At 40.3% G+C, this 26,687-nt stretch overlaps 1 protein-coding gene across 1 annotated transcript; it reads left to right on the forward strand.

Annotated features, from left to right (window-relative positions):
- Positions 1-3,818: 3,818 nt before the first annotated feature.
- dyrk2 (dual-specificity tyrosine-(Y)-phosphorylation regulated kinase 2) lies at positions 3,819-25,579 on the forward strand. The gene is made up of 7 exons (XM_006780979.3): positions 3,819-3,994; positions 18,086-18,189; positions 21,233-21,575; positions 21,689-21,852; positions 22,400-22,789; positions 22,874-22,964; positions 23,583-25,579. The coding sequence occupies exons 1-7, from the start codon at positions 3,955-3,957 to the stop codon at positions 24,227-24,229; spliced, it is 1,779 nt and encodes a 592-aa protein (XP_006781042.2). The 5' UTR covers positions 3,819-3,954; the 3' UTR covers positions 24,230-25,579.
- Positions 25,580-26,687: the final 1,108 nt, after the last annotated feature.

The raw sequence follows: 26,687 nt of genomic DNA on the forward strand, positions 1-26,687 counted from the left end.
AGCTAAGGTACTGCACCAAACCCTCAAACTCCCAGGACTTTAGATTTTTATTATTGTGTTTATGAAAAATAATACTAAAAAAACACTCATTAAAAACATGAACAAACAAACAAACAAAACATAGTTATGGACACAAGTTGTTTCTTTTTTAAAATATAAATAATACATAAACTATAAATGTTTATATATATATTTTTAATGATAATAATGATGACGAGAAGACGAAATAACAGTCATAACAGTGCATATTTTGTATTATGCTAACCTCCTAGGACCTGGCGTCCAAATATGTGCAGTGTTGGGTAAGTTACTTTAAATTAGTAACTTAATTACATTACTAGTTACTTCTGTCAAAAGTAACTCAGTTACTTCAAGTTACTTGCTACTTTCAAAGTAACTAGTTACTAGGGAAAGTAACTTTGGTTTTACTCAGAATTCTCTTGTTAATGTGTTGCTTCCGTAACTGGATACCCAGTAAGATTGCCAGTCTTCTAGCTTGCTTACTTGCCACAAGTGCACTGTGGCACCTACCAATAGAAAGGAAAAAATAATGTCCATATTTCCACGAGAGAAATCCCATGCCTGGACCGTCGTTGACTGCCGCCATGATTCTAGCCTACGTCACAGCGTCATATACGCTTTTTACATCCAACACGAAAACTGCAGTCATTGTGCTTTCGATTGTACTCAGAACTCGGAAATTCTGCCTTCCGAATAGGAAGATGTAGGTAACACCAGATGGCAGATGAGCTGCATACATGGCTGGACTGGGACAAAAAATCGTCCCGGGCGTTTTGACTAGAACTCCTGCCATTACAGGAATAATCATAAAGCCTTTGAATGAAAACAAACGCTGTTGTAACAGTGATGTACACTGTTTTGATGTGAGATTCAGATAATTATTTTTAAAAGCTAGATATTTTAAATGAGAATAAGAAAGAAAAGTACTTCTTTGAGCCCCCTCTCCCTGTTAATGCCCTACCTGGCCCCCCTGGCAAAACTTTGCTAGACCCACCCCTGCACAGTTACCAGCTCTCAGCTACGTAAAAAAAAAAAAAAGGATCCTGGTGTAAGTTGTCTCTCAGAAACAGTTCATAACTTCCCTTCAACTCATTCATGTCACCTAAAAGGTAAACCTGTTTCTCCATCACAGCTCTGATGATTCAGTAAGGACATCTCCTGGTTTCATCTTCATGTTTCCCTCTCACCACATATCCAAACCGATAGCATGACCAGCAGCTTTTACGGCTGTGGCTCCAACAAACATCAGCTGATACTAGAAATTAATATTAAATAAATTCTATCAACAGCTGATCAAGCTTAAACGTGCTGCTGTTGTTTAGCGCGACATCGGCTGGTTTCTTCTTTCTGGTGCAAAGTGGGCGATAAACAAACAAGAGAGAAAAGCCGATCAGCTGATCATTGATCAGTTTCATGATTGAAGTAGCAACAGGAGAGGGAGCGGGAGAGAGAATGAGAGAAGAAGAGGCAGCTGTGCAGCGTAACAGAATAAATCCAGCTTTGTGTCTTTTTCATTCTAGCTGAAGTACGGGACAAACTGTGTTCCTTTTCAGCTCAATACGAAACACGTGATATTTTCTCTGAATACCAGACGATTCTGTTTTTAGGGGACGGTTGGCAACTCTAATAATTAACTTTATGAACAAAATAAAGTTCAACATCAGTAACATTATAGCACCCACCCAGCTGTATAGAAACTCCGTCATGCTAGCTAGTACGCAGTACGAAAAAATCAGCATAACGAAAATAAACTCCACCTCAACTTGGTTTATATCTGACCCAGATAGACTGCAGGTCATAACTTCTTACCTGAAGTTCAGTTCACCTGACACTTGGAACACACAAACTCCCTGAGCGGTCCTTTGGACCACTGTGAGCAACAGCAGATGTGTGCACTGTGGTCACGCCAGCATCAAATCCATCCAAGTTACATGGTTTATTAAAATAATCAAATTACAGCATTTACATTTATGTTAGACTACTTTTAATTAACTTCTTTAGCTCACAATGAAAAAAAAAAAAAAAATCTTGTTCATGACCTGTGTAGTACGTTAACACTATTGGAAGTAAAAAAGCTCTGCCTTGTATTATGAGTATGAGTCTGTGGTCTGGGAGAGAGTCCTTTAACTCTCTGTCTGCAAAATACAGTATATAATGACCAATGTTGGGCAAATAGTTACTTCTTCAAAAAAGTAACTAAGTTATGCAAACAACAAAGTTTTTTGCAGCTCTTTACCTAAAAATGCAGCCAAGGCGTTTTTTTAAACAAACATTTCAAACTATTTACAGAACAATCAGCTGTTCTGCATCAATTTTGATGCCACACAAATTATTTGTGCCACTCCCAAAAAATAATTTCTGTTCACTATGAGATAAAGGAGAACAACAGCCTGATACCTGCAGGCCTGACAACAGGAGATGTATCACTCCTGTAACACCTGTAACATTCAGCAGTCGCCTCATTGCTCTGACACACACAACAAAACTATTGACTACACTACACACTAACTACACAAGATTTGCGCTAAACATCGCAAATGTCTCACATCTCAAAACACCGCTGTCACTCCTAAAACATCCCCCCCTTCCTAAACATCTAAATGCCATGTTGCCATATCATTTTTTGATTGGCCGACATGGTACATTTATCGACCAATATGAAAGGGTGGGGGGTTTTGGGCGTTGTTTTTGCTCACAGGCGGAGAGTGCTTTCAAGTGCTTTCCTTATAAAACGCTGTTCTTACCGTTTCTTCCGCAGTAAATATAAACAACGACAGTATTCAGGAAGAAAACCAAACATTGCATATATTTTTATCATAACTCTGGTTTTACGTGGCCTATCAACACAATTTAAAAACTGGTATAAAGTCCACACTTTTCCGTCAATTGTTCCGTCTGTCCTGCTCACATCTCCAATAGTTGTACACGTTGTCATTAACGTGGCTTCACTCCACATCAGTCACGCCGCTTTGCTAGCTAAAACACGGTGTGGGCACATAAGGACGCTGTCATAGCCTGTCAACCACATTGATTAGCTGCGTATATACGAATGTGAATTGGCTGGACTATGGAATAAGGTGGCATCGTTGTAATCCCATACGGGAGCAGCCAGTCACTTACTGACTAACACTGCAAAACAGAATTGTTAAAGTATTAATTTTAATTTCAATTCAGGTTAGATTTTTTTTTTGTGCGCAACGCAGATTTTCTGTGCAGAGACCGTGCCAGCAGTGCGCAATTGCTCACGCACACCGCTTAGAGGGAACATTGCTTACGAGGACATTATACTACTACTGTTCTATCGAAATTTTAAATGAATATCCTAATATGTGGCTCTCATTTTTCTAAGAAACAAAAATTAGGGAAATTAAAAATGCATGCCGTGGTAGAGTTCGGGTCTTAGGAGGTTAAATTAAATTAAATTAGATTAGATTAGATTAAATTAATGTTTTAAAATGAATATAATGAAGAAATATTCAATATTATCTAATATTATTTCACATTTTATATTTCTTATATATTACTTTATTCTTTACATTCTCTTTTTACATTTTTATTTGTTTTTACATGATTAATTACTGTATTTACTATTCATCATCACCAATGTACTATTTATCATTTGAAAATCTAATATAATCCGTTATTATTATTATTATTATCATTATTATTTATTGCTACTACTACTGTAACATATATCGGTGATTTAACAGTAAACTATTATAAATAACAAAATTAATTTATTATTTGTTTTTCTTTGTTTATATTTAAATGAGGCGATGGGAGCACTAATGCGCAGGTATTTCAGTTGTCTCGGAGTCTGAAGGAGAGAGAGGAGGAGAAGTGGGAGGAGTAGGTAGAGGAAGAGGAGGGGTGGCTAATGGAGGAAGAGGAGGTGTTCTGCACAGTTGAGTCCAGAGGAGAGGAGCGGCCGCCATGTTAACCAAGAAGCCCGGAACCTCGGTCCTTCCGACGGGTGAGCATACCCTTTGTATCCGACAGAAGGCACCTGAGCCGGGCCACGGTTGAGGAGATGCCTCAGTGTTTCTCTGGCTGTCTTTAACGGCAGGTAGTGAATGAGACACGGAGGAGCAGAGCGGGGAGAGCTGGGGGCTGTGCTAGCTAAGTGGCTCCAGTACGAGCAGCCCTCCCGGCTCGCCTTTTTCGGTCTCTGCTCTTTAAATTAAGCATAAAAGCTGAGAGCTAGCTGGGCTGACAGCGGGAGAAGTGAAGGAAGGAAAATCAGCTCTGTCCGTCAGGTTAATTTTTAGCAAACAGATGAGAAGTGACAGCAGCAGCAGCAGCAGCTTTTCCCACAGTCTCTCCCTGCTCCGGTTATTCCTTCTCCTGCTCTCCGTCAAGCTGCCTTTGTCACCGTGCTACTCCTCGGTGTCCTGGCTCTCCTGGTGCCCTGTGTGTGATGTTAGCTTTGCTGGTTTCTGTGTGTTTTGCGTGTTTTCCGTTGCCGGGTAATTCTTGGCCTCCGGCTCCACGGACAGAAATAAATCTTTGGTCAGAGGTCAGTTGGTTTGCTCCACATTAAAGGTATGGTTTCCCCCTCCTATCACTTCCTAAAATCTTAAGGAGCTTGACAGCCTCACGCTGAGCGTTACAGCTGATATTCTGCCTTTATATTCATATAAGGATTCAGTGGCTTTGTGCTAGCATGGAAGCTCTCCATACACTCCTGGTGTCTGTGTTTGAACCATTAATACGAGATTAATGCGCTCTCCAGATTTTTGACGATTGTGCTTGCTTTTATTTATTTATTTTTTATCATACGCTTAATGTCAATAAATACTTTGATGGTTGGAGGCAGTTTCATTTTGCGTGATGAGCCTGATTGGTATATTAGCATTGCATTAATGCTGTTAGTGTGAGGAAGTCACAGCAGAAATTACTTATGGTATAAACAGATTAAAGGGCGTAGCCATCCATTTGTGTGTGGACTGTTGTTTTGAAGCCTGAAGGTTGGCCATAGTGGTTATTTTGAAGCTTTATTAGCCATAAACTCCTTTATTTACACTGATGGGCTATTTTTGGCTGGTGTATTCATAGACTTTTGGACATGTTGGATATAGACAGCCGCTGGTTTTTGGCTTGCTGTTTTGAAGCCACAGCTTTGGCCCATTTTGACGTTTTCTTGAAACCGGATGTGGGGCAGACTTGGGAAATTGTTAGCTATTTGGTTAGCTACTTTAAGACTTTACTACTTTAAACCTTTGTTACTGTTTTTTTTTTTTTAAAGGACATGACCCTATTTTGGAGAAAATGTATAATATGTACAATTTACTTTCTTGTTAAAGTCACAGTTTCAGTGGAAATGAATTGACTTGTGTACAAATGTCATCCAGCTGCTAAAATGCTGAAAAGTGCGACACAAAAGGTAAACGGAGGTTTACCTTTAAAGTAAAAATTACACCTCTAACTTCATTTTTACTTTTCGTTGTTTTTTTTGTCAGTGTTGTAAATCGAACAATTTCTGCAGTCTCTCATAGTATAAGGCCCTTACCGGTCACCTGTGGCAATTTTATTTTGACTGTGTTGTTTACTGTCGTGTACTGTGGACCATACTATTTTTACTCTTTATCGTACTGGTAGCACAAAACAAAAAATCCTTGTGGGATTTTTTGAGCATTAATAACAGTCACACCAGTCTCAAACAATCCATGTTTAAGAGTAGAATCACATACACAAACTACAGTCCCAGACAAAAGTTTAAGATCACTTGGGTGGGATTTGTATTTTGCATTGTTGGATCTTAACAAGGTTTCAAGTAGAGCTTCAACATGCAACAAGAAGAAATGGGAGTGAGACAAAACATTTTTTTGAGGATGCAATTTATTGAAAACAACGCTTAAACTGAAACCGGCTATATATACACATGTATGTGTATACATACACATGCATGTACGTACGTATGTACGTCCTTATGGCATCTGAGGATAACGTAGGGACGTGTTGTACAAGGTGAAACGAGTATTTCTTCTTTCTTTTTCAAGATTTGCTCTTATTAACTTGGCACAGTGGTAGTAGTTCTTTTGACTTCCTTGATTGGTGTTGGCATATACCTCATTTTGGTAATAATATCTAGGTTTTGTTGTGCTGCCTGTTTCTGTTTGTTTTTACATAACAACCCAACAATAGTGTCATTGTTAAGTTGTTTTTCATAAGTTTATTTCAAACTGTGTTAACTCATCTTCACTCTAAATCTACAATAAACATATTTAAAAGAAATATCATGTGCTTCATGAAATAAATAACAGGTAATTTAACCTTTTTAGGCCTCATATATACAGCAACGTGTATGTTAGGCGGTTGTGCCAAATTTATTTGAAGCTTGTCTTGTGGATAATGTAAGGGTGTTATGTGTAGTAGCATGAAGTATATGCTTTGCAATGTATCATGCTATCTTTAGGAAATAAGACATTGCAGTTGAGTTTGATTGCACATTGCTGTATTCAGTTACAGTGATGTAAACAGAGGCAGGCAGCCAGATGTAACATAGCTCTGATATTATTGCTGTCATTCGCTCACAGCCAGCGATGTGCTGTCAGTAATGAAGTTTAGACAGTGACTGATACAGAGTATAATTACTCTGTGATCACAGTCCTGTTTTTGTCATTTAAACTGTCAGACTTGTAGCAAGCTTTCCCTGCTCATCCCTCATCCTTCTCTAACCACCTGCTTTATAATCAGTTCATTAGCTGCTTGAATCAGTCTGTTTCCTGCTGTGTGCTGGCAGTTTGTGCCGGTTCATGCACTGTTTCCAGATCTGTGTCCCAGTTTCTCACTGTACACCAACAAGCATGGGGTGGATGTCGTAATGTTGACACTGCGTGCTGACAAATGTCTGTTAAACTGGCTCTGCTGCAGCAGCACACGGGGTTTTAAAAGGTGCTTTTGAGAGGAGGGCGGAGTTTGCGACTGTCTCGGTTATCTGTGTCAAAGCAGATGGTGCCTGGTTATCAGAATACCCACATTCAGAGAGTTTCTGTCTTTGAAAACATCACGGCTGCTTGTTTACAAGTAGTGCTGATCATCACTCTCGCAGATAGATTGACAAACCTTGTTAACGTGGGTTTTTACCAGCTGCTGCTAATTAACAGTGATTCTGAAATGGAAAAGTTTGGATGTCATCGGGCTGATTTGTTCTTGTTTTCCATTTGAAGGCACTGCTGCTGAAATGGTCACATTTTAACCTCTTAATTCTTGTTTCTTAACATGAGTTTTCCCAGTTTCCCTGTCCTTATCTTCATGTATCTGAGTGTCTATGCCATAAAGTGACTAGTTTTGACTTCTAAAGGGCAAAAATAGGTGAAATTGTGAAATTTCTGATATTAATATTCTTGGTGATTTTACCCAGAAATCAGGTTTCAAAGTCCAAACAGTGAAAATGTGGCTGAATTTGTGGCTTTAAAATAAAAAGATGCTGCTGAAAGGGAAGTGAAAAGTTAAAAAGGCAAGGCAGCCTGAATAAGTATGATGACAGCATCCGATTTCCATAATTAAACAGAAACATGAATACCCAGCACATACCTGCCTCCTGAGGCGATAGGTAGATGCTTTAGGCTACGTCCACACGTACACAGGTATTTTTGAAAACGGAGATTTCCCGTTTTCGTTTTAAAAAATAATCCCGTCCACACGTAAAGGCAGAAATGAAGGAAAACGCTGCTAGGAACATGCCAAAGCAACAGATGGCGATATATTCCTAACCGTGCAGAAATGTTGGCCAATCAGAAGTCTAGAAGCCTCAGTGGGAAAAAGTAAACAAAGCTGGGGCATAGAAGCAGAACCGAGTCGTATGTGTGGAGGGACAGTAACTTTGTGTGTATATGTAAGCATTTAAACACTGCAGAGAGTACAATTAACAGTAATAGTATTGTAGAAACAATAACGTGGCGCACAGTGTGACGTCAAAAGTGCGCACACCTTTGACGCTGCGTTTTCTGCGTTTTCTCCTTTTTTCTCGTCTTTTCTCGTCCACACGTAAATGCAAAAACAGAGTTTTCAAAAATATCCACCCTGGCCGAAGTTTTTAAAAACTCCGTTTTCAGTGACCGAAAACGCTGTTTACGTGTGGACGAAAGGTGCAAACGCATAGAAAAATCTGCGTTTTCAAAAATAACCGGGTACGTGTGGACATAGCCTTAGTCCAGCTCTCGGTTTAGCCGCCGCTCTTTAAAAGTCGAGTTTGGATGAATTACAGTTTGAAAAGTCTTCACATGTGTGACTGAACATCTTCATGACTGAAACTAGGGCTGGGCGATATGACCCAAAATTCATATCTCGATATTTTTTACCTGGACGGCGATATAAGATATATATCTCGATATATTTTTTTTAAAGCCATAAAGTAAGAACAAAAAGAGAGTTCTTAGTCAAAGCTGTGCCCCAGATGTCACACAGGCACTTTTATTAACATAGAGCATAGATGTACATAAAATTTACTCAAAAATAAATTATGAGCATTTATTAAATAATAATGCTCCATAAATAAAAGAAAACAATGTTGTTTTTGTGCATAACAAAAAGCTCACAATTGTGCAGTCAAAATGTAAACTAACAGACGCTGAGCATAGTAACAAAGACAGATTTCACAGCTGCTCTGTTCCCAACTTCTACTGCGTGACTGACAGCCTGGAGTTTGAAATCCTCTTTGTAACCATGTCTCTTAACAGGTGCCATTTATGGTCCTTATACACAGTAGGGTAATATTAGGTTGAAGCACAGTACGTATCACTCCGCGAGGCTCCTCGGTAGCCGTAATGCTCCGACAATCCATCAACCGGTGCAGCACTGTAGCTTACCAAAGTCGTACTAAAACATTTTTGACAGATTGCTGAGCGCTGTGTACCACCTAAAATCGGTTCGCGGCCATCAAGCACAACCAGAATTCATACATAAGGCGCGCTGTCAACTTTTGAGAAAATGAAAGGATTTTAGGCTGTGCAGCGCCTCTGGGCTGCATGGCGTTAGCGTGGTTAGCTCGTTAGCGTGGTTAGCTAGCTAACACGTTGACGGCGTCCAGCCCCATGCACGGGGCGATGTGCAGTAACTCGTTAACGGAGATTTGCCGTGTCCATCTTGTCGCTTCCTGCAGGTGAAGCGATGGGGGAGGAGGGGGAGTTGTGTTCAGTGAAGGAGAGGCGAGGCCGAGTAATGTTGCGTAAAGACAAAAGTGGACGAAAGAGAGGCAAACTTGCGGCTCCACAAGTATAGTTATAACGTAACATAGACTATATCGATATAAAGGATATTGTCACATCTTATATCTCGTATAAAAATATATTGATGTTTTTTAAAAACTCGATATATCGCCCAGCTCTAACTGAAACAGTTTTTTACCCTCCTGCGTAGTAATGTTAGCACACCACCAAAGGAACAGCAGCATGTGTTGATAAAAATATACAAGTAATTAATGGCTTTACTGCAATTTTTACACTTTGTAAAGCCACCCAGGTTCTGTTCATTTGGCTGAGCACTTTTGGTCCCCGGGCTGCATGTTTGACCCCTCTACATTAGTGGATTGCCCAACCAGAGTCCTAACAGCCAATCAGCAGCTTCTAAACTGAGGGACTTTAACTCCACAGCTGTATGTGCTGCTAAATTTGGGTGTCATTAACACCCAGCCATGTGCGTCTGTCACACACATTTTTTTATTTTATTTTTATGATACTTCACTCACTATTTTTACAGTGTTAGAAGTAGGGAATAGTGTAGAAGTTCAACTAAATGTCAGTGAGTCATCTACAGGACCATGTGAGGGACAGCATGCTGTGACTTTGGGAGCTTCGTAGTTTTTTTTTTTTTTACCCACATCTTTTATATCTCCAGCACCTCTGCTGGCTTGTGACATTGCTGAGCGTCACAGCGCTGACTTTCCCACTCGACCGGTTGAGCAGCATGCCGAGCATGCCTGCCGGCTCTCTGGCATTTCCAGCTCGGTGTTGAGTTTGCATTCAGAGCGCTGCTTTTCCACTCCGGTAGCATGCATTTGTCGGGCTCGCAGCGAGGGAGGCTGTGTGCGCTTTCAGTACAGATCCCTGTTACACTATCAGTACATGTTGCAGGAGCCCCTGCAGAGTTGATGAAGGGCTGAGAGCCCAGCAGGACACTGGATGGTCTGAGTTAGAGCCTGAGCTGCCCTGGAGATTTAACCTCTGCTTTTAATGCTTTTATTGGCTGATGATTTTATTTTTCTGACTAAAGCAAAGACTTTAACCCTTTAAAACCGGTCGGAGCGGGAACGCTCCGTTTTGCACAACTATTTTTAAATCCCTGTAGAACTGCAACCACGTAAGCTAGCGCAATAATTTTTTTTGCATATGAAACCGGAGGAGTTGTACTTACATCTCATGCCATCAGCTTGTCCTTGGTCACGGTTTCCTTCCACACATAGCTTTGCAAAAACTGCATAAAAAGCGCTTGCAGCAACAAAAACAAAAAATAATATTCCAGAAACACGCTTTGCCTATCCGATCAGCTGATCGTAACACTTCCTACGTTAGAACAGACGTCAGCCCGAACTATCGCCTGTTACCTGCCCGAAATCGGAAGTGACATCACTTTCGCAGAAATGTAGTTTTTTACCATCAGGGCCTCATGAGCCTATACTGGTATTTTTAAAAGTTATGTTTGACTTTATGACTTTCTGTGTCGTTTCTGGGATGCTTAGAACTCAAATTGCACTGCTGGAAATAGTTTATTTTGATGCATATGCTGTTTCTTTGCAAATTTGCATTATAATATTTATTTTCGTTTTTTCTGCAGTATATAAAAATTGGTGTATTTCAAAAACAAAATTATGAAGACACTCAAAATAAATTTCCTGTGGTGGGAAACTATTTTGTGCAACTTTTTTGTATTTACAGTTTTGAGGGATAAGTCCCTTAAATTTCTCTAACTAGAAATATATACTTAAAAAAACAAAAACAATTTTCAATTTTTTTGTAGTTTATTGCACTTTTTTGCAATTTATGTAATTACTATGCACTTAATGCAGACATATTATTACATTTTCGGCTATAATGGTTGTATTGATGTATATCAACTTGAAATGTTCCCAAAAACGACACTACAGCATGTAAAAATATAATATAAGCTCTGGCGGACTTGGTTCTATGGTAGGTCTTAAAGGGTTAAGCTTCTTTCAAATTTGTTAAGTAAGAGTTGTAGTAAACATTAGGAGTCAGCTGATTTCTGTTTTTTCAGGCCTGACAGAGACATGGATTATAAGTAATCAGACACTGATAACAAATATACACTGGCATTCAATATTAAATCTAATTGTCGACGTTCAGAGTAAAAGAGAAAATGCTTTCAAAGTTTATTACAATGAACCGCAGCTAAATTAAAACTGTTTCCAAGTCAGCTTCAGAAAGTATCGCTGTACAATATCTGCTCTGAACATCTGAAAAACACTATCAATCTTATAAAAATGGGGTAACCATCAGTGCATTTTCCTCTTATTTATAAATGTATTTCAAGCTTCAGTAAATTAAACTGTATGTAAAAATAAGTCGTTTTGTGATGATTTTCCTTTGGGTAAAATCCATAGTCTCTTTGACGGATGTCAAAAATGGTTATATGCAAGAAAAACCAGTTTTCACAGTGAGGTATATTTCTGTCCGTGTACATGCTGTCATAATGTGCAGTAAGGGCTCTCTTTGCTCTGTTGTTTCTCCATGATTAAATGCCTTGTATGTGTTTTCTTTACAGTTTCTGTCATGCCTGGTTGTTGCTGTTTGCTTTTGCTCATTTCCTGTTTATTATATTTTATGAGCCAGATGTGATAAATATGGCTGAATCTGTTACTTTTACATGTTGGACTGCGTTTTCTTAGAGAAAAGTCAACAATAACAGTAGTGTTAAAGCACTTTCATTTTCCACTAAGAAACAAATATTAAACTTTGAGCTGTTTTTTGTGGCTGCCTGCTATCTTAGCTGCTAGCATGACCTTCCATTCTTGTTGTTAGCGTAGCTTTGGCCACTGTGCTCCTTTTCTCTGTTCGTGATTATGCCTTGAGCTTGTTCAAATTGCTTGTAGCAGGAGGTCGCGGGTGGCCCTGGCATGTATTTCTTCAGGTTGGGTGTGTCTCCCATAGGGCCTGGTCTGTCAGTCAGAACAGGTTGTTAAAGTTTGAGATGCTTCAGGGACAGACGCCTCTGTCTCCACAGTAAGGTGCATTCCTCAAGTATTTTTAGTGTAATGTTACCATCATGCAAGTTTGCCATTACTCAAATGCTGTTGTGACTCAAACAGAGAGGATGTCATGTTTATTAGCATCTTTGGCTTCAAACAGCAGCTTCGTTCATTTACTGGAACCTTTTCAGACTGTGGACACTTCTGCAAGCTAATTGGGTTTTACTCATGACAGGTAACCAATAATCGAACCGGAGATATTTTGTTTGCTATGCTTATGCTATGTTCTGATAATTGAAAAGTCTCAGCAAGTCTCTGTGTGGCCAACAACAGACACACATTATGTCCATATCGTGGTCTAAACCAATCAGAGATAGTCAAAGTAAGATGTTCAGTTCGAAGCTTTTGAGGCACTTTTAATTTTGACTATCTGTTTTTTTTATATATCTTGAGATATTTTAAGTTTAAATTTCAGCTCACTGAAGCACTTTAAGCACAAGAACTTTTTCAGCACTTTTCGGACTATAAGGCGCACTTAAAATATTTTTATTTCCTCAAAAGTGTGCTTTATGTATGAATTTTGGTTGTGCTTACTGACCACAAACTGATTTTGTATAGTACATGGCGCTCAAAAATCTGTCAAAATGTTTTAGTATGACTTTGCTACGAAGCCGTAAACTTGAAATATCTGCTCAGTTTATCAAGGCACCACATATTTTCAAAACGTCTGTTACCCACCAGCTCGATAGCTAGTTCAAGGCTCACTAAAGCCGGTGAGAACAGCAGACTCCCGGCAAATTTTCAAACCCACCGCCGTCTTTCGCTACTCAGGTTAAACATGATATATAAGTCACTTAGATAACTTAAAAATGTTATTGTTTGGCTTTTTTTAGTATTTTATTTGTTCCTGAGTAAATCGGTTTGGCTGAGATTAAAGTTATTGTTTTTACACAGCAGAATAAACGTCAAGCAGACAACAGACTTAAGGGGGGAGGGGGGGAACAAACTCTATCTATCTTATCAAAAATAATAATTAGAAAAAAAAAGGAAACATGCCTTTTCATTTCAAATTCTCTTTTTTGTATGTCCATCTTCATTCAGCTCTTTTTTTTTTTGTTGTACGTTAACCATTTTCCCCAGTCCTTCAAAAAGCGTTCTTCTGTCAATTTCAGTTTATATGTAAAGTTCTCCATCTCCATAATGTCCTCCACTGCTTCTTTCCTGGTGTCTCTGTCTTAAGCCAGTTTTTGGTGATGGCCTTCTTTGCTGCTGAAAGGAGAATCTTAGCCAAGTAACGATCCTTTACATCTACAGTGCCTTCCAAGTATCCTAGATACAAAACAAGGCAAGTTCTGGGAATTATGTAACTAATATATCACAGAGAGCTGAGTGAATTTTGACCCAGGAAGTGTGAATGTTTCTGCATTTCCAGAAAATGTGTGTATGGTCTGGTTCATCCCGTCCACACAGCCTCCAACACTGTTGTTGTGTATTGGTTTGTTTATTTTTAATCTTAGGTGTAATAAAGTAGCGAATTTGATTTTTCCAGATGAATTCTCTCCACTTTAATGATTGAGTTGTATTCTTATGTTCTTTCCATGTTTCATACCACACCTTCTCAGTGATTTCTTCATCCAGCTCTCTTTCCCATTGTCCAGTTATATTTTAGATAGCAAGGAGCAGACGGCTGAGTTTATTAAACTCCACCGAAACAATCTGGAATTGTCATTAAAATTTAATAAACTATCATCTTGTCTTTATTTTTAGTTAGCACATACCTTAAACACTTAAAGCTGTAAACTAATGATAGTTATATAAGAGCAGATGCATGCTGGTGCAATAAGCTGAACGTTCTATGTCCAATGGATGCATGATCTGATTAGTCGACTAATTGCAAAAATAATTGGTGACTAATCAACTATCAAAATAATCATTTGGGGCAGCCCTAGTTGACAAGATTATTAATCATTTAGAAATTAATATTGTCTGTATGGACAGCAATTTAAAAAAAAAAAAAAAAAAAAAAGTGAATGTGTAAAGCTGCGGTGTTAAGCGATGCGGATGAAAAATTTGGTTGCACCTAACTTTTGTGCTAGTGCACCTAAGGAAAAAAATAGTTAGGCGCACCAGTGCAACAGTGGCAAAAAGTTAGTCTAGAGCCCTGATCTGACTACAGTGTTTCTGGCTAACTGATTAAAAGTTTTTCCAATAAAATGTAATCAAATAGGCAAAAATGGCGGATTTTTTAAAATCCCGGTGCGACATAAAAGTTTTAGTTTTGGACTAAAAAAAAATTAGTCTACAGTCTCCGACTTCGTCATGCAGTTGTTCGGCGTCCTGCGCCATGCCTTTGTGGGCTTGCCGATGTGGTTTTGCCTCACCCTCCATGTCATCCTCATTAGCGGGATTAAGTTTGGATTAGAGGCAGAGAGCAGCAGTACGGTCCATCTGCCTGCTTCAACTTGCACCGACACAGAAAGTCACCGGACGGTGGCCTGCAAGGGTCCTCTTTGTTTATCCATTTATTGTTTCCATGAGGAGCCAGCGGAAGATTCTGATTTTCATTTCCAGCTGTTCGGAAAATATTTTAATGATCTGGAGCCTTCTGATTCGCCGATGATTGAATTATTACAGAAATAAGCTCACAGGCACGACTCAACATAATGGGTGGGTTAGCTCACTGATCAGCCATCTAAAACAGAGTTTGGGCTGTTTTTGTTGAAACCAACTTTACTTGTGAAATCTGATAAATGCTGATTTTACTTCAGAATGAGGCTTTAAAAATATTTTATCCTGAGAAAGTTGAGCCTCTGATATTTCCCAGGTAGCACATGGAAGTATCCTGGACCACGTCCATCTGTGCTGCAGGCATTTGTGTCTACAACCTCCTGAAACACAATCTGAAGCTCACAGCGTAAAGCCCTGATTGGCTGTGTGGAGGCGAGAAGAGTCAGCCACTGAACTTCTCTTTATTGCTTTATGTTTTCATTTGTTAGTCACATTTTCTGTGAACGACTCAAAGTGGCAGAGAAGACATGAAAATTTTGACTGTTGTCAGACAGCTTTTCCCTCTAAACTCCTTGGAGTCCTGTCACCGTTTTCGGGGGTTCAGGTCAGAGCTGTTTGAAATCTGCGTATTAACCCTGTGCAATCAGTATATGGTAATGTTTGGCCTGCTCTTGCTTATATCACTGGTTCCCCTTTAAAAGTGATGTGAAAGTGACTGCTTTGCTCCCTCAGAGGCAGTTCTTAAGTTAACAGACTCTGCTGGTTGCTGAGTTTTGATTTCCTGCTTCTCCTTTTTCACGTCGTCACTCTGAGTCGGGCCGTGAACCATTGACAGCGGCAGAAGCTGATAAGTGTCTTGTTTAAAGTCCAACATGCTTTATCACCCAGCGGCTGTTTAAACTTTTGGCTCTTCAGTTAAGATACTCGTCCACTGTGACCTCTGACCCGTGCATCATGTTCCTGTCGTCATGTTGCTATTAAAGAAGGTGAAGCTGCAGAGGGAGAGGCAGAGAGGTAGGCACTGTGTTGGAGATTACGAGGCTAAATTAAAACCTTCATCCTCCTTAAACTCTATAGGACTGACTCCAGAATGAACAGGATTGCTTTGGGTCAGTCCAGTCCAGAGCTATTTGAAGGCAGTTAGCAGGACGGTCAATGAGCTGTTTACATGCGGACTGGTAGCTAAGCTTTCAGCTACTTCAAGCTTTTTTATGCTGTATTTACATGGTACTGTACAGACTGCAGTGTTTCCCACAGGTTTATTTTTGGCATATGTGTATGTTTGTGTATGTGTCAACACAAAGTTTTTACACATTCGTCACCTTTACATGTTTCAGATACCAAATTAATCTTGGACAAAAATAACCCGGGTAAATGGAGATCGACAGACCACGTGATTTTCGCACGTTGCATTGTAGGTACGAGTGGCAGCAAAATTAAAACACTGCATCAAGCGCTAGGATTTCCAGCACCAATAACCATTAATTCTGCGGTTTTAATCCCTACCTGCATTTTATTTGCCCTGAAAACAGTTATGTACAAAATGAAAGGAGAATACAGCAGGTCCGTACAAAGACAGACTTGACGAAAAGGCTATCTTCGCTCCGGAGTACTGGAAGAGAGAGGGGGCAGCGACAGTCGCTGTTCTTTCCAGTGAAAGGGATTTCTTGTACCACCGTGCGTTTCGGGACTTACCCCGCAATCCAAGCCCTCCGTTGCCTCTTCGTGACTTCGGAAACATGACTTGAACAATTTTTCTTCCACGAAGCAATCCGATAAAAACCAATTGCTTTACCCGTTGGCTTCCAGTGGCTGTCATGCGACCGGCTATAGCAGTTAATAATACAACAGCTTCTTGCCATTCTTTGTGTCTCTGTTTATCTCGGTGTGACTGCTGTCTTGTAAAAGCCCGTGCGCGCTAGCCACTTGTACCTACAATCCTTTGCGGTTTTACCCTGGAAATGAAGCCACATTTTCGATCTCTACACAAAATGCAGTTTTTAAATGATTATTTCATTCATTAAGAAAAAAAAAACATATTCAAAGCTAACTCATCTCATGTGAAAAAAGTAATTACCCCCTCTAAGTCATAAATTAACTGTTATTGTCTAATGTCTGCCACATCTGTTGAATCATTAAATTGCTTAAATAGAACCTGTATGATAAAGTGAAGTAGCCTAAAAGATCTCAAAAAGCAACATGTCATCCCAGGATCTAAAGAAATGGATGCGAAAGGTCTGCTGTTGCAGCTCATCTGCTGCGAGTTTCAACGTGTTTTGCATTCAGAGATGTTCTTCTGCATGCCTTGGTTGTAACGAGTGGTTATTTGAGTAAATACTGCTTTCCTGATTGAAGTTCAGCAGGTCATCTTGACCATGTCTGAGTGCTTTGAGGTGCTGCTGTGTGATTAGCTAATTGGATAACAAATAAAATTTATTAAATAAAAATAAATGTTAGAAGCAGTTTACTCACAGCAATTCAACTGCAAAAACCAGAAGAACATCATCTTTGTTACCTTGGGACAAAGCGTGAAAAGGGTTTTTGGTGCAGTGATTAGATGGTACAGTACAAACAGGAAACATACATAAGGTCAAAGACTACAGCATCACAGAAAAAAGCTGTGGAGTCAGATTTCTCTTGTTCCAGGAAATAAAAAAGAAGATTAAGAGTTAAGTTTATTCTTACAGCACTGATCAAATGCAGGTAACTTTCTTTAAAATTGAGAACTGGGGCATTAAGCTGTTTGAGTTTTATCAGTTTTATCAGCATGTCTAAGTAGGTAAAAATTGAAAATGATATACTAAGCTAATTCAGATTTAAAAATAAGTAAGTAAATGATGATATTTTTATGACAGTTTTTGCAAGAAAAGTTACAGATTAACTTTTCTTGCAAAAACTGCATAAAAATCAGCAGATCTTCACATGTGAAGCTGCGTCTGTAGAATGTTTACAGAAATTGTTTAAAGGTATTTAGTTAATAACTGTAGCTCCTGTGCTGCTGGAATAACTGGAGGTTTTTCCATTCTTCCCATTCCTCCACCATGGTGTGAATTCAGCTAATTTTATCTTCTGAGACAGCACAGTGCTGAGTTGGTCTAAAACCTCTTAAAACCACAGTTTTAGTTTTCATTTTTGTGATACTGCCCGATAAAGGTTGTGTAACTCGTCAGGTTTCCCATCTATGACTTAAAAAAAAAAATCCATCTTGGCTCCCTCCTGAGGCTAAAACACTCAAATTAAGAAACTTTTTTTTTCAGCATTTTCTTTTCTTTTCTTTTCTTTTTTTGTTTGTTGTTGTCCAAGCAGGACTAGTTGAAACACAGTCATTGGTCTTTATGATGTAAAAGGCATTAAAACATACGTGACAATAACAAAGCTGTCATATAATCATCTTTTCTCACTCTCTTTCAGGCAAAACGGGCGAGCCGGTCTACTCTCCCGGTCACAACGGCTCTCAGGCCACGTCGCCCGCCGCCCTGCCCCAACTTCGCAACAGTAACCACCATCATTTGACGGTATGGCTGCACACTGCTTTATCATTTATTTTTTTCACTTCTTTGTCATTGTTGTGTTCAGAATAACACGTGAAGAGCATAAAGCGGATATTATGCCTAAGTATCTAGACTTCTTCCTCTTGATCTCAGAATCTTTAAAACTTAGATGAACTTTGAGTAGTTTGCTCATTTAGGTTTAACCAAAATTCACAAACTGTGTAAATGTGCTTTGATGAAATTAGTACTCCTCAAACCGTGTTTTCTTTTACCAAAATACAAAATTTTTCTTCCAACTAGGCCAATTATGCTTTACCTACTTTTAATATTTGAGGTGACAGTGTTGCTGCAGTTCTAGGAAGCCCTTATTATATAAAAGCTTTCAAAGAGTCGCCTGGTAAAACAAACGGAAGAAGAAAAAGACTATGAACCCTGCATGCAGTAGGCTGTCAGGGAGCGAGGGGAGAGAGCAAGCCATGCGCTGCCCTAATTGGCTTTATATGAACGCAGGTGAGACTTGGTAGTCTATCAGCACAGAGGATGAACCACAGAGCAAGGGCAGGATAATAATGATGATAGAAAAAGTTTAAACAAAGATGCCTAACAAGGTTTTGAACAACGATGGTAGCATGCAGAAGTCATTCAGATCGCTCTATCAGAATCAGAAAGACATTATTTATCCCCAAGGGGCAATTATTTTATATTTGTTTATCTGCTCTTGGCTCTGTCTGATGTCACGAATAGGGAATGTCACTAATAAGGTCATTTGAGTACCTCAGAGTAGTTTATATCCTCTTTTACTGTGTGGTTCTCCTTTTTTTTTTCCTATTCTCTTTCCGCTCTCAACAAATCAGGGTTGATGGCTACCCCTCCAACAGTGTCTTCCTGTTAATAGGGAGTTCTTCCTTTCCACCATCACCGAGTGCTTGCTCACAGGCAGTCACCTGACCATTGGGGTTCTTTACCTTACAATACACATGGAAATTAAAATTGAGCAGTCTACTGAGCTGAATAGAAGCTCCACTCTCCTCCTGCTGTTCAGATCTTCTGTTTGTGGGAGGCAGCCAATCAGGAGATTAAAGGAAGTGGATGAACTACACCAATGCCTACTTTAAAATAAATAACTGTGAAGCTGTTACCAAGAAGAATGTGAATCTGATCCAGTTTAATTATAAACATTAAGTCTGCTAGTGTGCCTCAGGTTCATGGTTTTATTCTGATAGTCATCAGCAGGTGAATAACAGAAAAAGTGATGAACAGATTAGCGGCAGATGTTCTGCTCAGACCTTTGTGGTCAGCAGCTTCGTGCAGGTCGTGATTTTTGAGTTTGATTCAGATTCTGCAGCTCAGGGTTTTGTCCCGTTCATCTTGGCTCATCGTTGGGAGAAATAAGCTGGTGAAGTCATCTGTCGGTGTTGGCGTGTTAGCATACTGTTAGCGCCAAAAAGCAGCACTTCTGTGCACCAGCCTGCTGTAGCCACATGGCTAATAATAGCCTCCTGTGCCAGGATGCTTTAAACAGCTAAATGGTTTATAGGCTGTTGTGAAGGACACACACACGCACACACAAGACTAATGCTATAAAAGAAATAATGCATCATTTATTTGCTCTGTTTATTTTATCGCCACTTTTGTACACGATAATGACGTTTCCTGTGGCACGTCAGTGGAATCTCTTACCAGACATTAACATTGATGTTCAGGACGGCAAATCAGAGGCTTCTTATCACTTGGAAAAAGTCACATGTTTAATCAAGGAGCAAATATTCATTGTCAGAAACTGATCTTCCAGCCTCAAGTAATTTACCTGCAGTAGTGTGCCTTAAATCCGGTGTGCCTTATGGTCTGAAAAATATGGTACACAAAAGAAAAAATAAATAAAATTAGAGCTCAGCATATAAAAACTTTAAGAATTTTTTTGCATTATATTAATGAGGGCAACCTAACGACAAGTGAACCCTGGAAGAAATAAAATCTTATATTGGGGCAAATTCTTTAATCACAGTTGACTGATTCTGTACCGGCAGTTTTTATTTCTCAGTAACGATTGAAATGAACAGAAATGTTGATTATTCTTCAAAATAACTGCCTGAATATGTACCTGGAAACAATTCAAGATGGGTGTCCGGTGGCTAACCTTTCACCTGAAAGAACTCATTTCCCAGCCCTCTTATATAAAACCATTTAAAAACATGGAAATATTACACCTAGCTTTTTTATGTATGTTTAATAATAAAAATAAATAATCTGCAGATTAATGAATAATGGAAATCCTTGAAGGAAAGAAGCAACATTTGGCTGACTGAGTCGAGGTGTAGTCAGGTAAGGGAGGAGTCAGCAGAGCCACATGTCATCTTATATGTCAGTGTAGCTGCTGAGACACACACAAACCTGTTTGTGTGTGTGTCTCATCTCCTGATTTTCATCCTCATGTTTGTGCCACCGTGTCCTCAGCTGCCGGGTCACGAGTTTTTGTGTTAAGCACCAGGTCTTTGAACCAAGCCGCTCTGCCGTGTGTGTGTGTGTGTGTGTGTGTGTGTGTGTGTGTGTGTGTGTGTGTGTGTGTGTGTGTGTGTGTGTGTGTGTGTGTGTGTGTGTGTGTGTGTGTGTGTGTGTGTGTGTGTGTGTGTGTGTGTGTGTGTGTGTGTGTGTGTGCACCTCTGTTATCTGAAAGGACCCAGGTGTGCTGGTCACCACAGCAACGGGGAGTGACTCAGTGAGCGGGAGACAATGAGATGGAGCCGCCTGTTAATCAGAGGGGGATAATTTCCCGGACACAGTTCATCTTCCCGGGAATCGTTTTTGTCTAATTCACTCATTTCTGGGTGTTAATTATCCACGTTTCTCTGAGAGTGCACGTCCAGGTCCATATTTGGATGACACGCATCAGAAAATGAATCATTCAAAGGAGAAAAATAAAGTCCCAGAATCTATTAAACTCAAACCAAAGACATCATAAGTGGCCACCTGCTAGTTACTGCTGTTAAATAAACCTCTGTTTCCTCGGCTCAACTTGCAGAGGACTCACTCTTATTTTTAGCCAATATTTCCCTCTGTTTTCTGTCAGGGAGGCTCAAAAGTTGCGATGTCGGACGCCGTCCAGCTGTCATCGCAGTCGCAGGGCCACGTCACTCAGCTCTATGAGGAGAACACCAACAAACGCCCGGTGCTGACCTCGCAGCCCAATGGGCTGGCTCCAATCAGCTCGTCCCGACCTGGCTTGCCGCTGCCAGACCGGCAGACCTCGGTGTCAGAGCCTGCCCACCACCACCGCCAGAGCAGCGCAGCCTCCAACAAGTCGACAGACAGCAAGCCGAAGGTCAACCCCATGACCCCGGAGCAGGCCATGAAACAGTTCATGTCCAAAATTTCGTCATTCGAGCAACACGAGATGTTCAGCTATCCTGAGGGTGAGTGTCCCTGACCACTCCGCCTGCAGATGGTCATTCTGATTGATTAGAGGTCGGGTGTATTGACAGGAGAGAACCACTAATAACTGATCAATCATCTGCTTCCTCCTCAGTGTATTTTGTTGGCCAGAATGCCAAGAAGAGGCAGGGGGTCCTCGGTGGAGCCAACAACGGGGGCTATGACGATGATCAGGGGTCTTACATCCATGTACCACATGACCACATCGCATATCGCTATGAAGTCTTGAAGGTCATCGGCAAGGGCAGCTTTGGACAGGTATGACTGCTGACCCCCCCCCTAATTTTCTGTTTTTAGTCTCTGAATTTTTTTGTCTTTTTTTTTCTTTTTTAGATGATTTTTGTTGACTTTTTATTAAATTGTGTTTGCTGTTATGTTTAGTTCCTGATTTTTTAAGAGTGATGACAAGTTTTAGCGTCTTTGCAGTAATAATTTTTAACCTTAATGCCTGCAGAAGATTCCAGATGATGTTGTAGTTTGTAGCAAAGACAGTAGAGATGGTTATTACACAGCTTAGCAGCTGAGCTTTGTTTGGTGAAACATGTCTCATTATAAAGGAAAGCCGCAACAAAGGGAGCTTTTAGTTATCAGGTTATGAGTCTTCATGTTTAATTTTAAGATGAAATTTTTAATAGAGAAATAACAGTTGTAGAATAGAACCAGGAAAACCATGAATATTAAAAATATCTTTGCATACTCTTCCGAGACTTTAGTTGGTGTTTTTTTTTGTTTTTGTTTTCTTGACATCAAGAATATCTAATCTAAGATTAATGACGACGTCATGCTCTTCCTTTTCCTCCTGCAGGTGGTGAAGGCCTTCGACCACAAGACTCAGACACACGTGGCTCTGAAAATGGTCCGCAACGAGAAGCGCTTCCACCGGCAGGCAGCAGAGGAGATCCGCATCCTGGAGCACCTGAAGAAGCAGGACAAGGATTCGAGCATGAATGTCATCCACATGCTGGAAAACTTCACCTTCCGAAACCACATCTGCATGACCTTTGAGCTCCTCAGCATGAACCTGTACGAGCTCATCAAGAAGAACAAGTTTCAGGGCTTCAGCCTCCCGCTGGTCAGGAAGTTTGCCCACTCCATCCTGCAGTGTCTGGATGCACTGCACAAGAATCGCATCATCCACTGCGATCTCAAGCCTGAGAACATTTTACTGAAGCAGCAGGGACGCAGCGGCATCAAGGTCAGCTGCTGTAAACGAATCAGAGGAAAACCCCCTTTCTTAACTTCACAGACCCCTTCAAACTGCTTCTCTTTCTCTCCTCAGGTCATAGACTTTGGTTCCAGCTGTTATGAACATCAGAGGGTTTACACCTACATCCAGTCCAGGTTCTACAGAGCACCGGAGGTTATTCTGGGTAAGAAAAACACTGAGAAAACTGAGAGCAGCGTTTCCTTTCGCATATGAAAGACAGTAAGTGCCAAAATAAACTGGCACGTTATAAATTACTCAATAAAGGAATAAAAAGCCATTAAATAAAAAATAATATTAAAAATATAGAAGAAGACTGAATTTAGGGAAACTGATTTAAACATTTTAAATAAATAGTAATAAAATATATATAATATTACGTATTTAATTTTAAAAAAAAGTTTTTTAACCAAACTTGTCATCACTTTTATTGAGCTCTAACAGCAGAGTGTTTTTTTTTTTTTTTTTTTTCTTTTCACTTTTAAGATAATGTACAGAACAAAAGCTTGTTATTCTGACTTTAAATGAGAACCAACCAGCGATTTAAAACAAACAAATGTTTCCCTTTAAAATTAATGTGCATCAAGTTATCTTTGCAATTTAATAATAGATATAGTTATTATTACTTGCATTCTAATGATGTTTCAGGAAACTCTTGAAAGCAGTTCATCGCAGGAAACGGTCTTTGGACTTCCTGAATGTGACTGCTTTACTTTCTGTTTGACCGACTAGCCAATAATGACACAGGCTGGATTTGATGGTGACCCTCTTTCTTCTCTTCCAGGCTCCAGGTATGGGATGCCCATCGACATGTGGTCTCTGGGCTGTATCCTTGCCGAGCTGCTCACTGGTTACCCCCTGCTGCCGGGCGAAGATGAAGCTGACCAGCTTGCCTGCATCATCGAACTCCTGGGAATGCCCACTCAGAAGCTCCTTGACGGCTCCAAGAGAGCGAAAAACTTTGTGTCATCAAAAGGCTACCCACGGTACTGCACCGTGACCACGCTACCCGATGGCACCACAGTGCTGAACAGTGGGCGCTCGCGGCGGGGGAAAATGCGCGGCCCCCCGGGCAGTAAGGACTGGAGCACGGCGCTGAAGGGCTGCGATGACGCGCACTTCATCGACTTCCTCAAACAGTGTCTAGAGTGGGACCCGGCACTCAGGATCACGCCCAGTCATGCGCTTCGGCACCCGTGGCTGAGGAGGCGGCTTCCAAAGCCTCCATCAGGAACCACGGCTGGAGAAAAGACCTCATCGTCCAAACGTGGCACGACCACCACTGATGGCGCCATCACCTCCATCTCAAAGCTCACCACCACCTCAACCACCACGTCATCCTCCTCAAAAACCAGGACTAACTTAGCAGCTATCACGGACGCCAACGGAAACATCCAGCCGAGGACAGTGCTGCCCAAACTGGTCAGCTGAGAGTGAATGCACCCCACTTGCTGCAGGGAGGACGGCAAACCAGCCGAATAAAATGGTTTCGTCCAGTTTGACAAACGTTTGGATTTTCAGCGTTGTTGGGGTGCGTTCAGAATAAACACGGCATGGAAATGTGCGGATTGGCTACTCCACTGCACAAAACCCAGTTAGATGAACTTGCTTGTGTTCAGGAATGCCTCAAATCCTCAGTTTTACATTTTGAGCAGTGAGACATGAAGTAACCGCACGTTGTTTGGACCCGACTGCAGCGCCACTCAGACAATCAGAACTCACTATACCGCTCTGTAGCTCCAAACTCACAAACACATCAACAACATGGTGCTGACGGGGGAACAAGGCTGTTTTTAAAGTGTTTTTAGTACAGAATCTTTTTAGCTGGTTTGATTAATCAATTTAACAGCTTGAGTCTTACAAGGTTATATCCACACAGTGTAGGGCCTTATGAAGGAGGTTTATGAGGTTAACTGGCAGTTAAGTTTGATATATCCTTTTAATTCTAAAGGTATAGTTGTGCAGTGATTAGCTTTCTAGTCTTTGTTTTATGTCAGAGTGAAAAAAAAGTTTGTTGGGTTTTAGTTAGGGGTAGATTGGTGGTGTTTGTTAAAAGCCCAGCAGAACCCACTCCCTGCTAGGTAGCTAACTTTGTTAGTTAGCTTTTGGTTTACAGTGTAGCTAGCCTTTTTTACCGTGCTAGCATAGTGCCTGTCAGCTGGCTAACTGCTAGCTGGCACTGGTTGTTGTTGGACAGCTACATGTTTCTTAGCTGTCCCTTTGCTAGCTATTTACCTTTTGACTGGCTAGCAGTTAGCTTAGCAAATTTTAAATCTGTCAGCTAGCTATAGCTGGCTCCACGTTTGCCTTTTTTGGCAGTCTGGCGGCTAGCCTTAGCCTGTTTTTAGCCATAGCTCGTTAGCTCTTCACTGCCCAGCCTTACGAAGCACAGACAGAATGAAAAAGGTTTTTAATGTCTACACTTTGTTTTTTGATGGGGATAAAATAATGCCTGAAAAGAAGAATGTTCGAAGTAAACAAGAACCAGTTTTTTCCTTTTGTAATGAATCAAAACTGAGCACTGAGGGCACGAAATGGGGTTTGAGGGATTACCACAGAGGAGCTGGTTTAATAGTAACGTTGTAAACCTCACAGCAAAGAGCATGGATTAAAAAAAAAATAGATTTAATGTTGTAAACCAAAGGGGACAGTGAAGAATTTTCTTAAATAGCCATTTTAAATAGTATTTAATAATAATTTGTTATTGTATAGAGAAAATAAAAGATGATTGTTGACCGTTACGCGGTAGACGTATCACCTGAGCCCAGAAAAAAAAGTTTATCTAAAATTAACTTATACACAAATCCTCATGTGCAACAAAATAAGTGTAAGTAACTTTGATTTTCAAAGTACCATAGGTTTACTGAGCTCCTCCATTTGGTTTTTCTCAAAGTATGGCGAGGTTGTTTCAAATCACTTCCTTTAGAGCCATTTGGAGCATGATATGTAGTGAATACCCTTTTAAAAAATGTAACAAAGAATAGTTAAGGAGCGTCTACATCAGAATGGATCGAGCAATAACGTCTAAAGTTTTTTTTTTTTTTGTTGTTGTTTTTTTTAACTTGCGACAGTCAGTGAGCGATTAAAGGTGAATACCAATGGGACCTAAGCATGGTGAGCCACTGCGTCTGGCCCTGAATGACGCAGTAAAATTACAGATTAATTTAATGATTATTGATTATATAGATCCAAAAAGAAGTACATTTGCTGATACACGGATCAGAGTTAATTATTGAAAAATTTATAATGGGACGGAAGATGATTTTTATTTATTTGCGACACGTTAATATTTATTAATCTAATCGATGTATTACGTGCAGTTTATACTGTATACTTGAATGTGTGTGAGCTGGATGTATGTACTTGTGCGTGTATGCGCGTGCACAGTATAAAGGGTCTTTTTGTTTGTTTGGGTTTTTTTTTAAAAGCTTGTTCCCTCAACCCTGCATACTTTTACACACACACACATACACACATACACACACGCACACACACAGAGCTGTATCTGAACGCACTCTAAAACTTAGGAAGATGACGACTAGGAGAAAAGCTGGCCCACAGTTGGCCGTGTGCACCATCAGCCTGGTGATGTAATGTAGCACGCAGGAAGTGGACGACGATGCTCAGAAGGAACTGTTGTTTAAAAACAAACAAACAAAAAAAAAAACCACAGACACTACCTGCTCCACCCATCTCAGGGGAAGCTTTGTCCCCCTTCTGGAGGAGGAAGAGGAGGATAAAGGGGGGGATCCTCTCTGATGTTTGTTTTTTTTCTGAGGACTTGATTGGTTGAGTTTATTTTATTATTTTTTTTAATTCAGTGAGATGAAGTGCAGAGAGTCAAAACTGTGTGCCTTCAGTATCTCATTGCCATGTCCCCCACACACAC

Source organism: Neolamprologus brichardi, chromosome 17 (genome assembly GCF_056152115.1).
Source record: "Neolamprologus brichardi isolate AB-2024 chromosome 17, ASM5615211v1, whole genome shotgun sequence".
Lineage (NCBI taxonomy): Eukaryota > Metazoa > Chordata > Actinopteri > Cichliformes > Cichlidae > Neolamprologus > Neolamprologus brichardi.

What these genes read in the sequence shown, in the direction of transcription:
- dyrk2 (XM_006780979.3), top strand. Translation starts at nt 3,955, where the DNA reads ATGTTAACCAAGAAGCCCGGAACCTCGGTCCTTCCGACGG. An exon ending in GTAACCACCATCATTTGACG is followed by an intron (nt 18,190 to 21,232) that starts GTATGGCTGCAC and finishes GTTTTCTGTCAG; the next exon opens with GGAGGCTCAAAAGTTGCGAT. An exon ending in AGCACCGGAGGTTATTCTGG is followed by an intron (nt 22,965 to 23,582) that starts GTAAGAAAAACA and finishes CTTCTCTTCCAG; the next exon opens with GCTCCAGGTATGGGATGCCC.